Genomic DNA, 15,504 nt, shown 5'->3' on the forward strand with positions numbered 1-15,504 from the left:
ATTTTTTTCAAAAACCTCTGAGCATCAATAGCGGAACCTTCGGTAATCGCTGATGTGCTGGGGGGACGAGTTTTCCCGCTGGATTATGCGGCTTCCGGTTTGTGGCAGTGGAATCGGCTGTTTTCTTTCCTGAGCGAGGACCTGTGAAATGTGGTTAACCTCGCTGTTGAAGGTGGTGGAACATATTCAAAGATTCCTTTAAAGGTAGATGGTCGAGACGTAGTTACAAATCCATTTAGTTTGTGTGTCTCTCCGTCCCTCTGGGACTTCACTCATTGGGGTGAACGTCGATTCTGTTCTCGATTCAAATGTACAACACTCCTAGTGGTTTGTTTTTCCCTCAGTCAATTTGTTCCCTGGCTATTGTCCGCGGTTGAGAGCTTTCAATTGGTACGTGCACCATTTCATGAATTATTTCCTCAATTAGTGCTAAGCCGTTTATTTTGACAAACTTACCGCAAGATGCTGTACTGTGGAGTTGTTTTAAGATGCATATACTAACCTAAAATGCAAAAAAAAAATTAAACCATGATAATCAAAACCAAATCCAAGGAAGCTCTGCTCTCTAATTCCCTCCTCGCCCCCATCCTGCTCCTACTAAAATAATTCGCCTGTGTATTAATTTTGAGAAACATCTTTCTTAATTAATTCTTGAGGTTTATGGTGATTCAGAACTGCTGTGATTCAAATGAGTAATCTTTTGTTTAGCTCTTTTTGCTAACTGGAGGGAGGGGTGGGCTTTGATGTTTCTATTCTATGGGGTTTCTTTGTTCCGTGGATGTCTGTGAAGAGGATGGATTTCAGGTTGTATTCTGTATACATAGACTGATATTAGATGTGCCTTTGAAACACTAGGTTCAGTATCCTGTTGACAGGGCCAGTTCTGTCTTAAATAACAGGGATGTTAGCTATACAATTTCATCCTTAGAAAAATTTTTAAATCTTATTTACAGGTTTCTTTTTTTTACTGGATTAAAGTAAGATTGATAGATCAGTCTTTTGATGAATTAATGAAATTCTAAGTTTCCATCTACGCTTTACCTTGCTTTACAAGTCCACCATGCGCATCAATGACATGAAGCCCTTCCTGATTGGCTTAATGCATTCTAAGCGTGATATTATGCATGGAGCAATGTGTCATTGAGGAAAGTACCCCTCTCTCCCTGAGGAACAGGCACCCTCTCTGGACACAGCCAAGGTGAGGAGGATCCTAGCCAGGGTAAACCAGAACAAAGCTGTGGGGCTGGACAACATAACTGGTCAGGTGCTGAGGGACTGTGTGGATAAGCTAACAGAACTGACATGTCTAACATCTCTTTGAAACAGTCTGCAGGCTTCAAGGCAGCCACCATCATTCTGGTGTCCAAGAGAACAATGGTAACTGGCCCAAGTGATTACTGCCTGGTAGCACTGACTTCAACAATCATGAAGTGTTTTGAGTGGCTGGTAATGGATCATATAAAATGCCACCTTCCAGCTACATTGTCTTACCCCACTTAGAAAACGATGGATCACATGCCAGAATGCTGTTAGTCGACATCAGCTCAGTGTTTAACGCGATCATCCCTCAGAGGCTGGTGGGTAAACTGCCCTTGCTGGGACCCAACACCCTCTCTGTAACTGGATCTTGAACTTCTAAACAGAACAACCATAATCAGTCCGAGTTGGTAGCAACATGTCAAGTTCCAACGTGCTGAGCACTGGTGCCCCCCGCCCCCCCGGTCCATGTGCTCGGCCTGCTGCTGCTCACACTGCTGACTCACGACTGCACTGCCAGATTCGATTCAGATTGCATCATCAAGTTCTCTGATGACACGACAGTGGTTGGCTTCATCAGCAACAATGATGAGTCGACATACAGAGAGGAGGTAGAGAGGCTTGTCAAATGGCGTGAGAACAACAACCTGAGTCTCAACGTAGACAGGACAAAAGAGATGGTTGTGGACTTCAGGAAGGCACAGATGGATGATTTTCTATTCTCCATTACACATCAATGGCTCTGCTGTAAAGAGAGTGAAGAGTGCAAAGTTCCTTTGTGTGCGCATAATGGATAATCTAACCTGGACCCACAACACTTTCTCACTAGTCAAGAAAGCACAGCTGTGTCTACACTTTTGGAGGAGAGTGTGGTGTGCAAGGCTCCCCACCACCATTCTAACAACTGTCTACAGGAGCACCATTGGCAGTGTCCTGTCTGGCTGCATCCTTGTGTGGTATGGAGTCTGCAAGGCATCGTACAGCAAGACCCTACAGAGGATAGTAAAAACTGCTAAGAAGATCACCAGGGCCTCCCTTCCCCATATTTGTGACAGTTACCAGAGCGTTGCAGGTAAAGGACCCAAAGCATTGTTCAGGATCCTCACCCCACACTCACTTTGACCCACTGTCATGAGGAAGGAGATACAGAAGCATCAGGACAAGAATTGCCAGACTGGGTAACAGCTTCTTCCCTCAGGCTGTAAGACTAATGAATACCCTGCCGCCACCAAGATCTTACCTACGCTGCAGGCATTTGACTTGTATTACATTTACTTATTTATGATAGTATTTGGGTTTATGTGTTGTGTGTGTTTTGTTAGTGCATCGTGGTCTGGAGGAACTTTGTTTAGTGACATATGTACAGTCAGAGGACAATAAACTTGAACTAATTGTGTAACTAAGTAATTAACCTTCTGCATCTAATTTACAGTGCACAGACAAATCAATATTAACAGTGATTTTCAGAATGATTAAGCAGGGAATGGCTTAATGCTGGTTCCAAGATGGAATTGGGACAGATTGATTGACCTACTGTCATGATAGACACGAAAAGAATAGGATTGTATAAATTGACATCTTTATTCAAGATTGTTTAATGCAACTTCCAGTACACAACTGTAAAAGAGAACAAACTAATTGTAACTCCTATTCTGATGCAGCACAAAAAAGATAAAGAACTCAATAATAATAAGAAACTATATATGAATACATAGAGGAGGCGGGGCGGGGGGACATCAACTCAGACCATGAGAGGCCTGCGTCGTGCATTTTCATTCCTTACAAGGTGCAGATTGGAAGATAGCTTATATACATAAATTGATGCTAGGCACAGGAGTGTCTATACATAGTGTGACTGACAGGAAATAATAAAGTAATGGTAATTGGGAGTGTGGAGGGGTGGGTTAGTGGGTGGAGGTGTTGATCAGCCTTACTGCTTGGGAAAGTAGCTGTTTTTGAGTTACAAAAACAGGTGATCCTGGCGTGCATGCTATGTAGCCTCCTGCCTGGTGGGAATGGGACAAACAGTCCATGAGCAAGGTGGGTGGGATCCTTCATGATGTTACTGACCCCTTTCCAGCACCTTTCTGTATATGTGTCCTTGATGGTGCTAGTGTTGTGTTAGACTGCCCATTGGCTTTTCTGTCCACTGCAGTGCATTTTCCATATCATGCAGTTATGCAGCTTGTTAGGATATTCTCTTCCACTGTGCATCTGTAGAATGTCATGAGTATTGATGTACATAGTCCAGCTATCTGCAGACTCCTAAGGAAGCAGAGTTATTGGTGAGCTTTCCTGACTGTGTAGAATGTGTTATGGGACTATGAGAGCTTGTGTGAGACGTGCACTCCCAGGAGGTTGAAACTTCCATTGCTGTGCCACTGGCGTAAAGAGGAGTGTGAGAGGTGCAAGTTCTCCTGAAGTTAATAACCATCTGCTTTGTCTTGTTGACATTGGGGAAGAGATTATTTGCCTGGCACCAGGCCTCGAGCTGTTCCACCTCCTGTCTGTAGGTTGTCTTGCTGTTGGTGATGAACCCTGTTAGGGCATTTTTGGGGTTAGCACACATAGCAAATAACTTCAGCAGCTAACTTCAGCCACCTATCATTAAATCTGAATAAAGACTGTATTAAATTTAAAATGCAGCTCTGAACAATGGGTTCCTAAGAGCCATGAATCACAGTTAATGGGAAGACCCGACAATGGTGATTAAAAATTCATGTAGAATTTCCTTGGAGGCAAAGCAGGAGCTGTGTAATTCAAAGGAAGCATTGTGGATGCATTGAAACTATTGAATTGTCCTTTGATCTTTAGCACATGACATTTTATGAAGCATGGGGTTGAGCAGACCTCTTCCCCTGAAGGGGTCTCCATATGATTCCTGCTGTCGCGTAAAGACACTACTTCATATCCACCCGCTAAGTCTCTCCAGTGACTTTTGTTCGGGCAACAATCAACCCCACCACTGTCATGTCACTACCATTGTGTTACCTCTTGTTGATTTCAATTGTTATTGTTGCAGCATATTTATTTTAATTAGATTAGATTAGATTATGAGAACACTCAGTCCTTGTTTATTGTCATTTAGAAATGCATACATGCATTAAGAAATGATACAATGTTCCTCCAGAGTGATATCACAGAAAAACAGGACAAACCAAAGACTAACACTGACAGAACCACATAATTATAACATATAGTTACAGCAGTGCAAAGCAATACCATAATTTGATAAAGAACAGACCATGGGCACAGTAAAAAAAAAAGTCTCAAGTCCCAATCGACTCCCGAGTCCCCGATAGCAGGCAGCAAAAGGGAGAAACTCCCTGCCGATGCATTGGAAGCACCTGACCACAGTCGACACTGAGTCCGTCCATCTGAAAACTTTGAGCCTCTGACCAGCCCCTCTGATACCGCCTCCAGAGCGCCATCCTCTGCCGAGTGCCTTCGACCTCACCCCAGCCACCAAAACAAGCAAAGCCGAGGATTCGGGGCCTTCTGCTCCGGAGATTCCGGTTACCACACAGTAGCAGCGGCAGCAAAGCGGGCATTTCAGAAGTTTCTCCAGATGTTCCTCCGTACTCTCACGTCTGTCTCCATCAAATCAGAATTGTGCACGGTACCCTACTTGACAGATTACAGATATTATTCACCGGAGAGGCCGTGCGCGCTGCGTCGTGCCACCATCTCCTCCTCCTCCTCGCTGCAATTGATTCAAAATTTACAAAAATTTTAAAATCCCAAATGAAGAAATTAAAAAGAAAATTTGAAATGCACAGATGTCTATATTTACACGTTTATGAAAAAATAACTGAACATTAATGACATGTTATTTTGGCCAGCTTGAAAGGAGCTTCCTTACATGCATAGTCATAGTCATACTTTATTAATCCTGGGGGAAATTGGTTTTCGTTACAGTTGCTGCATAAATAATAAATAGTAATAGAACCATAAATAGTTAAATAGTAATATGTAAATTATGCCAGTAAATTATGAAATAAATCCAGGACCAGCCTATTGACTCAGGATGTCTGACCCTCCAAGGGAGGAGTTGTAAAGTTTGATGGCCACAAGCAGGAATGACTTCCTATGACGCTCTGTGTTGCATCTCGGTGGAATGAGTCTCTGGCTGGATGTACTCCTCTGCCCAACCAGTACATTATGTAGTGGATGGGAGACATTGACCAAGATGGCATGCAACTTAGACAGCATCCTCTTTTCAGACACCACCGTGAGAGAGTCCAGTTCCATCCCCATAACATCACTGGCCTTATGAATGAGTTTGTTGATTCTGTTGGTGTCTGCCACCCTCAGCCTGCTGCCCCAGCACACAACAGCAAACATGATAGCACTGGTCACCACAGACTGGTAGAACATCCTCAGCATCGTCTGGCAGATGTTAAAGGACCTCAGTCTCCTCAGGAAATAGAGACGGCTCTGACCCTTCTTGTAGACAGCTTCAGTGTTCCTTGACCAGTCCAGTTTATTGTTAATTCGTATCCCCAGGTATTTGTAATCCTCCACCATGTCCACACTGACCCCCTGGATGGAAACAAGGGTCACCGCAGTACTCATGCTTGGGTGTAATCGATAGGAAATTTTGATATCTGGTAAAACGATGCCATTTTGAGCATAATTTCAAAGTTCATTAGTGTGTGCAGAGTGATTATACTCCATTACCATTTAGCTCAAAAAGTCATTCAAATAAAATAAACTTCTGCTCAGCCACATTACTATCAATCTCAAGCAGAAAAGAATATTTTCCCACTATTTCTTGGTAAGTGTGAAGTCCTAATATAGATCTCTTGGGGAAGAATTATTTTACTGTGTAATTGAAGAACTTTGCATTGCAACATTGAGTCTTCCTGCATTAACACGTTCATATAATTTTTTTTCTTTAGGTATGATTTTATTTTGTGAGTAATCATCAGCCACTTGTTGCTTTTGAAGAAGATGATTATGACACATGAGCTGGAACTCTTTCCAGGATGTACCGTGACACTTCTGTTGTTTAAAGATGTTAAAAATGCAGCAGAACTTCGACAAAAAGCTGTGGAAGGAGCTATCGATGGGGCTTTAATAAATGCCGCAATGGTGAGAAACAATAGCTAATTCTGACTGATTTTATGCAAAGATAAGACATTATGTGAAATCTTTGTTCTTTTGCTATTATCTACTGGAAAGCAGCAGTTATTAAGGAGCTCTGCTGGTACTAGAAGTTTAGATTTTGATGTAATTAGAATCACAAATTTATTTCATATATTAATGTGCAAGACTTTGTCCCTGGAAATTCATATTTTTAGTTATTACATCATCCAAATATCTTCAGCTGATTTAGCCTTGTGTCATGGTCTACTGTTGCTATAATTGCAGTAACTTTTTGGAAACAGAACTTTTTAATTGAATAACGTTGCATCCTGTCTTTGGGTATCCCACGTAATATGGCCCTGAAATGCTTTTAATAATCCCATTTCTCAAAATCTGTACTGTAAATTTATAGCTGATGAGTTCTATGATTATATTGTAGTGTTCTATGACTATATTTAACATAAATTTGGATAGATACATGGACTGGATGGGTATGAGGAGGATGGGTGCAGGTAGATGGGACTGCGCAGATTAATAATTCAGCATGGACTAGATGGGCTGAAGGTCCTGTGTCTGTGCCGTAGTGTTTTATGATTCTAAGAGTTTAATCACTCTCAGTGTCACCGTGGCAGAGAGAGTTACAAAAAGAACTGATGTTATGAAGAGAGTAAGCACTCTAAGGAGACTTAAATGCTTACTTAGCAATCTTAGTGCTGCAGAGTAAGTATAAAAACACAGTTTATGATCAATTACTGGTACTGGAATATGCAAACAGTTTTTACTTCTTTGGGAAAAGTCACAGATCTAAGCATTTTGGTTATTCCGTATTCAACTCCTACAGTAAGTTTTATCTATTCATTTATATTTGGTCGCCCTGTCATATTGTGGTTCAGGAACCTAGTGGTACACGCTCTGTGATTTCTCTATCATTTAATTCATGTATTTTTCACTTAACTTTGCATGTGAACATTTTTTTTCAAATAACAACTGTTAAAAGATTAGCTCCATAGAATGAAATCACTGAGTCGTAATGTTGTCAAATCCAAAACTGAGCGTGAATGTATTTAATGTAGAGTATTTGAAGGACCTTATTTTCTAACAGTAAGCTGAGTGAATCATCAACAAATATCTGCAACCTATGATTTGCATTGTTAGAAAATTTGTCTGAAGATAGGTGCTAGGTTTTATCAGTAGGAAAACATGTATTAATAAATACACGCATCAATGTGATACCTCCTCTCAGGTCAAATGTGGACATAATTCTCTTTATTTTGCAGGTAGTTGACCCATTCCAGATACTCGTGGCAGCCAACAAAGCAGTTCACTTGCACAAACTGGCTAAAATGAAGACACGTAGCCTTTATTCTGAAATCATATTTAATCTCTCGCCAACAAGTAATGTAAGATTTGAATTTGAGTGTTGAATTTTGGAGTTTATTTGTGTTCTAATGCTTTGCAGTTTTTGTCAATGCATTTGTGCTGTTTCTTGTCTTGATGGATCTGAATAGTGCAGTTTCACAGCTTATAGCATTAAACCTCACAATATGGTTTCTGGGTGTAAAATTCACAAGCCACTAACCTGTATCTCAGTGTAATTACATTTTAAAAAATAATGTTTAGTTCTTAGCTCAAGAATACAGGACACAACCTATGAAATTTCTGATTCCTGTTCTCCTTAAGTTTTGTTTGTAGTTCAGCTAATTAAACTTCCACCACCTTTCACAGTGTCCACCCTGTCGATGGCTATGCTGGAGACATGGAATTAGTGATAGGATAATCCCCACCAAAGTAGATCTGGTTGTTAGGTAATTGGGAATGGATAGTGAAGATGGCCTGCTCATTAGACTATCAGAACTTCTATTTCATTGTTCCTTTTATATTTTGTCTTGTTTTAAAGAACAAATCTTAAACATGATTAGTTTATTAATAATTAATATGAATAAATACTCTCAAGATTTCAGATGCTTTCAGAAAATTTGGGATTTCAGATCGTGACTCTGCTCTCCTCATTGTTCTGGTGTATGATGGAGAAAAAAACTCTAAGTTAGAAGACATCATAAGCCAAGTAGATGGACGTCAGATCCCTGTACAGGATTTCTCAACAATCACTGATGTGGCCCAAGTTAAAAAGGTTTGTTCAAAAAAACAAAAAGAGTTGGAGGAAGTTTGAATAAGATATTGGGCCAATATAATACCATCATGGAAAAAGTTTTACTTTTTCAGAGAAACCGTGTCCAAACAAAACATAACTTACCTTGAATTGAAAATTGGATGACAGTTATATTAAAAGGTTATAACTTGTATATATCAGAGGAATTTATTTCATGGTGTTCATATCACAAGTAAATGAAATCATTGCCTCAAAAAGCATTAATATGTTAAGTTGATGATCCAAATTTTATAGAGTTGCAGTCTTGTAGACATAACATTTGAAGGTAACTACTGCTGGTCTGAACATCCTGCAAACAGATTATTTGTCTTTTGTTATATTACTACCCTCCTGTACGTGGTAGGTCATATTGAACCTAGTTATAGAGTTTTTTGAGGAAGTTACCAGGAAAGTGGATGAAGGCAAAGCAGCAGATGTTGTCTACATGGACTTTAGCAAGGTTCCACGTGGGAGGCTGGTCTAGAAGGTTCAGTCACTTGGCATTTGGGATGAGGTAATAAATTGGATTGGACATTGGCTTTGTGAGAGAAGCCAGAGAATGGTAGTACAGGGTTGCCTCTTTGACTGGAGGCCTGTGACTAGTCGTGTGCTGAAAGGATTGGTGCTGGAGCCTTTGTTTGTCATCTAAATCAATGATCTGGATGATAACGTGGTTAACTGGATCAGCAAACTTACAGATGACACCCAGATTGGGGGCACAGTGGACAATGAGGAAGGCTAACATGGCTTGCAGAGTGATCTGCAGCAGCTGGAAAAATGGGCTGACAAATGACAGATGGAAATTAATGCAGACAAGTGCGAGGATTTGCACTTCGGTCGGATCAGCTAACTCAGTGAATGGTAGGGCACTGAGGAGCGTAGTAGAACATGGGGATCTGGACATACAGGTACATAATTCATTGAAATTTGTCATAGTTTGTAAAGAAAGGTTTTGTCACATTGGCCTTCATAAATCAATGTATTGAGTAGAGGATTGGATGTTATGTTGAAATTGTATAAGACACTGGTGAGGCCTTATTTGGAGTGTTATGTGCAGTTTTGGTCTCTTACCAACAGGAAAGGTGTAAATAAGGTTGAAAGAGTGCAGAGTAAATTTACAAGGATGTTGCTGGGTCTGGAGGACCTGAGTTATAATGAACGATTGAATAGATTAGGACTGTATTGTTTAGAACAAAGAAGACAGAGAGGATATTTGATAGAGGTATACAAAATTATGAGGGGTGTAGATAGGGTAAATGCAAAAAGGCTTTTTCCACTAAGGTTGGGTGGAACTACAACCAGCGGTCACGGATTAAGGGTGAAAGGTGAGGTTTAAGGGGAACATTAGGGAGAACTTCTTCACTCAGACGGTCACAAGTGTGTGGAATGGGCTGCCAGCACAAGTGGTGCACGTGTGCTCGATGTCAGCTTTTAAGAGAAGTTTGGATAGGTACATGGATGGTAGGGGTATGGAGGGCTAAGTTGCCGCCACTGCAGGTTGATGGGAGTACGCAGTTTAAATGGTTTCGGCATGGACTAGATGGGCCAAAGGGCCTGTTTCTATGCTGTACTTTATGTCTCTATGACTCCCTTTCCTTGCACCATCATTTGTTCATTCATTATGTGCCATGTTGTATGACATTGGTGATCATGGTCTTTTCATGACCATAATTATTCCTGTACCATCATCTCTTGTGTTATTTAATCCCTTATTTGCTACAATCCAGATAATTTTTAATTCTCTCCTCTCCTATTGTTTTTCACTATGTTAAAACTCTTGGGGATAGTGTTTTGTAGCAATTTGGGTAGATCAAAAGTATTTCCCCACAAATGCCAACAAATTCTGGATTTCCACTAATGCATGTGAATCTTGACATCTGCTGGCAGACAATTTCACAACTGTGTGCTGCCACTAGGCTTTTAGTTGGGTGCAGCTCTGTGGAATTGATCAATTTGCCATCACTAATGCTGGAGAATCCTTTAGCAAGTTCCCAAACTGGTGTCCAGAGACCTCCCGGATAATGGTGGGGGTCATAGCATGAAAAAGGTTGGGAACCCCTGCTTTAAAGCTATTTATGATAGGTTAGTTCAGGTGCTTGGAATTTACCTCATTTCCTTTGTGATAGCTTAGGAAGGAGCAGATTATTGTTTTTGTAATTGCATGTGTTGAAGTGTTTTTTTTCCTAATAATTTCTATTTATTTTGCTGGTTTGGCTGAATCCAGCGTCTCACAGCAATTTATTTCTGGGGCATCCACATAGGTCAGTGGTGAACTAGATTTTCCGACCCTTGTCTCCTAATTCCAGTTCATTTAAGAGGTCATTTTCCTGAAAACAATGCCATGAATTTCTGAGGAAACATGAAGAGTTATCTGTGCTACTGTAATTGTGCAACAGACTTTAGCCCAGAGGTTTCAACAGGAATGTAAAGTCTTGAAGTTGTGTTGTTAGTTTCTGCTGTCTTCTCTGACGTTGGATTCCTGATGATCTAGAGTGCTGAGCTGCTCCAGAGAGTCACTGGCGCTTAGTGCATTGACAGGGTTCCCATTAATTGGCTGGAGGGTATCCTTATAAGTAATTTACATTTTTTTGAAATATTTTAGTTTTCATTTTTTTAATAATTTAGAGTTTAAATAGGTTTGAAATGAACGCAGATGGTATTAAAAACTTTGTTGTTTGATTGTTAATCATGACACGGTGAATGGAGCTTAGCTAGTAGTAATTTATTGTTGTTGATGGGGCTTCCGATCACTCGACATCACAACTTTACAGTGCAGAAATCCTTGCTGCCACATGAGGCTTCATTTTGAGCATTACGAAGCCTTGGGAATACAAATTGCACCTGTTTGAGTCGTACAAGCAATTGGTGCTACAGTTGAGGATTTTCTGTTTTTTTTGGTTTGCAGCGTCTGTAACTTTTTTCTTTTATCAGTGCTTGCCTCATATTAAAGTTTGACGTACCAGCAATTCTGATCAGAAGTGCCAGTTAATTGCCTCATATCAGTGCATTTGGGAACTACTCCAATACTAACTTACATAAATTGAAAGTGATTTAAAAATTGATTTTTCATTGTTTGTAAACGAGTGATTGTTGGAATTCAAAAACAGTGGAAAAGCCATTTTAACAACAAGCTGTCAGAAGGGCACCATGTCGACTTAAGGCGAAACCTTAATTCTTGCTGCCTATGGCTCATCACGGTACTTGGCCCACGTGCCCTCTACAGATGCAGCAACAAGGTTGGCAGGTCGCTCGAAGTTGTGTGGCTGCAAAAGAGAACTGATTGCAGAGGATGTAAGTTCTGGACCTGTAGACATGAATTTTTGATATGCTTGTTGTATCAAAACATCTATTTAAAAAAAACTTAATTATTGATGCCAGACTGTTGCAACATATGTGAGAGATGTGGGTTCAATCTTAGTTCGCCTGCTTTGCCACATTAATTCAACGTGCAATCCTCCACAGACTGGAGGATCTCACTGTACTGCTGTGAGAACTCTGCAGAGGCCAGTTTGTTTCTTCGCTGAAAAGGTGGCTGATTCACTTCGGACCATCTGTGCCTGGTAGGTCTTACACACCATAGGGTATGGCTTTGAAGCATTGTTTCTTCCTCAACTAAAAATTGCTTAAGACAAAAAATAGAAGAAAGACTGAAATTTTTAACAACCTTGCCTGCTCTCAAATTACAATTTGTCTCCTCCACAGTTATACAAAATAACTCCTGCTGAAGAAAAGGTTGGGAATTTATTGGATGCAGTCATTTGTCGGATGAGTGCGAAAGATGTTCTTTGATGGCCAAAATTATGTTGAATTAAGGAGATTCTTTACAAATATCGTATTTTTCTGAAACAGAGAATATTGGCAGTATGTAATTTATATTTTTGTATATTTATGTACTGTATCACTTGTTTTGAGTTTAAATCCAAATGTAGAAATAAATTTGCAGTGGGAAGTTTATTCCAGTAAATCCTGTAACAACATTCATGAACAATATTGCAATAAAGACTTCAGGGTAATGCAGCCTTACTCTAAACAAGTGCATTGCTGCTCTTCATTGTGGCTATTCCCCCATCAGGCAGAAGGGAAAAGAATGGCATTGGAATACCATCACCTTTGCCCCTCTCGCCCTTGGATTTGGATCACGGTTCAATGTTCTGGATCTTCTCACATAACAATACTGCAGGGATAATTATAGATTCAAGCTTCAAGTGTATTTTTTATCACAATGTGTAAATTGTACAACCTTGAACTTGCTTGCTCACAGGTAGCCACAAAGCAAGAAATCCGTAAGAACCCAATTAAAGAAAAAATAGAATAAAACTAAAAATAAACGAACAATACTCTGTGTACAGATGACCTGATTCTTGTTAGTAATTTCCTGAGAATGAATGAAAGGACTTTGCAGATGCCTGTATTTATCATGCCATTTTTCTACATTTGCCAATAAAGCTTGGTTATCATTCTTCATAAAGTACAAGCTACTACTTGTAATGTTGGCCTTCTACAAAAGTAAAGCTTCTGCAATGGTATGTCCCATTCCATCTTTTCTGTCCACAGATTCTGATGTCGATATGACTTTGCTTATCAGACGTTCAAAATCCTGCCATTTGGCTGCATTTATGTGCTTTACACTTTAGTGATGCAGATAGGTTCTTTTAGTTAGCCTTAGGTTTAGCTATCAGTGGTGCCAACCTTTCCAAAAGATAAGTATTTCTGGCATCTCTTCAACCATCCTAGAACCAGCTATATGAAGTCAATTTTCCAGTTATTTACTGTTAATCCGAGGAGAATGGAAAATGGAGGAGTTGGATAGAAATAAAGGGTCTGAAAGGAAACAGATGGGCAGAGGAAAGAGGCTAAGATTGTGGAGGTGGGGATGAAGTCACAGGGAGGGACCACTCTACAAGGATCAATTATGACTGTTGAGAGAATAAAGTTATGCAGAGAGATGGGGGCAATTAAATAATAATCTTGAAGGAAAGTTTCTGAAGAGGAATGAGGGGAAGGAAAGAGTTGCAGATGACTATGGAGCACAATTCAGAATAAGGAGTAGGTCATTTAGAATTAAGATGAAAGAAAGATCTCTGATTCCTTGGGTTACTTTTTCACTGACAGAGTCATTATGTTTATTCCAAATAAGGGACTTGGCAATTTTGGTGATAGTGTTGGTAAATGCTTCTGAGGTGGATGATCAATCATTGAATAGTGGAGCAGCCTAGAAGGACCCTATAGCTTCCTCCTCTGCCAATTTATTACATTCATATGTTCTTCCAAGAAAGGAATGTCTTTCAGAGTGTATTTAATTGAAGTTACTTTCCCCTTTATACCAAAAAGGCGGGAGGAGAGAGAGCAGTGCGCCATGTGCGCGCCGCCTTCCAGTGAAAATGATGTCGTATCCATTAAATAGGGGCCATGGACAATTCTGATTTGACGGAGACAGACGTGAAAGCACAGAAGAACATCTGGAGAAATTTCTGAAATGCCAGTTCGCTGCTGTTGTTGGCTGCGCGATCGTGAATCTTCCAGAGGGAAGGCCTCAAAATCCCCGGCTTTGCCTGCTGCTGGCGATCGAGAATGAGGTCGAATCATTCGGATAGAGATGGCGCTTGGTACTCGGTGTCGGAGGGCTGATCGGAGGCTCAAAGTTTTCGGACGACTCAGAGTCGGACTGTGGTCGGGCATGGCAGGGAGAGTTTTCTTCCTTCTCCCATCTGCGTGAGATGTGGGACATTTGAGAGACTTTGAACTTTTTACTGTGCTCATGGACTGTTCTTCATCAAGTTGTGGTATTGTTGCACTGTTGTAACTATATGTTATAATTATGTGGTTTTGTTAGTTTTTTCAGTCTTGGTCTGTCCTGTGTTTTGTGATATCACACCGGAAGAATATTGTATCATTTCTTAATGCATGCATTACTAAATGACAATAAAAGAGGACTGCGTGTCTTCATAATCTAAAATGAGTAGCACTGAAATGTACATTAATTAAAATATACATTTCAGTGCTGCATTCATTAAAAAAGGCTGCATTAATTAAAAAATAAATAAGTGTGCCTTGGAAACCAAAGTAAATTTTAGAATAAATGTATTTTTAAAATAGAGCATTATAAATTATGCAAAGATTTCAGAACAATTTAAGAATAAACTTTCTAGAGCCACTGTTATGCCATATCTGACAATTTGGTGTTACAAGTTAACTTGCTGTCTGCAGTGTCAGTATTAATATTAAGCTTTTTGTCTTTGTTCATGATATCATAAATGGATGACAACATATTGGATTGTTTAGTGAAGTATTGTATCTTACACTTTGTGAAGTCAGGTGTTGGCTGTTGACTCTTGGGTGCCAGTAGTTTTCAAACCAGTTAGAATGGAAGCTTCTCAGATAGAAATGCATGTATTAAGTTCAACTAGCCTTAGTCCAATGCAGTTCTGTGGGATAAAAATGGGAAGCCAGATTGCCATATAGTAATGCCCTTTGTGGTAGAATTAATTATCAGGTTAAGGATATCACTTGCACAAGAAGAATGCAGCTCAAGCTGTGTCTGGTCCATTGTGCAGAAACGTTCGATGTGTGATAGAGCATTATCATCAAATCAGTCAGATCAATAACAATGTTGGTAAACATTTTCATTAAACATTTTGAAGCTTTCATATACATTACTGCTTAAACTAGCTTTCAATTTCAGATAATTCTCTTCAAAATAAGCTGCATTAGCTCCAGAGTTATGGAGTCAATTGCAGCATCAGTAATAAGAATATGTACAGTTAAAGATTATATCAATAGTTATTCGGCTGCTCCACAGTCTGTGTAATTACAGTTGCTCTACAATTGAAATACGTGCAACAGTCTCCTGGGCCACTTGTCAGCTACTAAATACACCATCAAAATTTACATGTAACCCACTAATTACTAACTATCCTTTCCATGTTTATCGATGTGCAGTATCTTTCCTTCAGAATTCAATGTCTTAGATTTTTTTCCCAATTGTTATTCAAGTAATTTTAAAATTCACC

General features: G+C 39.9%; 1 protein-coding gene across 5 annotated transcripts; it reads left to right on the forward strand.

Annotated features, from left to right (window-relative positions):
* Nucleotides 1-18: 18 nt before the first annotated feature.
* Nucleotides 19-15,118, forward strand: tprkb (Tp53rk binding protein). Of its 5 annotated transcripts, none has more exons than XM_072241307.1 (6): nucleotides 19-172; nucleotides 6,159-6,351; nucleotides 7,623-7,745; nucleotides 8,300-8,476; nucleotides 11,957-12,054; nucleotides 12,197-12,838. In XM_072241307.1, the coding sequence occupies exons 2-6, from the start codon at nucleotides 6,211-6,213 to the stop codon at nucleotides 12,207-12,209; spliced, it is 552 nt and encodes a 183-aa protein (XP_072097408.1). In that variant the 5' UTR covers nucleotides 19-172; nucleotides 6,159-6,210; the 3' UTR covers nucleotides 12,210-12,838. The 5 variants fall into 5 exon arrangements, 4 of the variants coding, with proteins under 4 accessions (XP_072097408.1, XP_072097406.1, XP_072097410.1 ...); XM_072241305.1 differs by having other exon boundaries at nucleotides 20-204; XR_011882937.1 differs by lacking the exon at nucleotides 11,957-12,054 and adding an exon at nucleotides 13,826-15,118 and having other exon boundaries at nucleotides 31-204; nucleotides 12,197-12,355.
* Nucleotides 15,119-15,504: the final 386 nt, after the last annotated feature.

The sequence above is a fragment of the Mobula birostris genome, chromosome 23, assembly GCF_030028105.1.
Source record: "Mobula birostris isolate sMobBir1 chromosome 23, sMobBir1.hap1, whole genome shotgun sequence".
In the NCBI taxonomy this organism is placed as follows: domain Eukaryota; kingdom Metazoa; phylum Chordata; class Chondrichthyes; order Myliobatiformes; family Myliobatidae; genus Mobula; species Mobula birostris.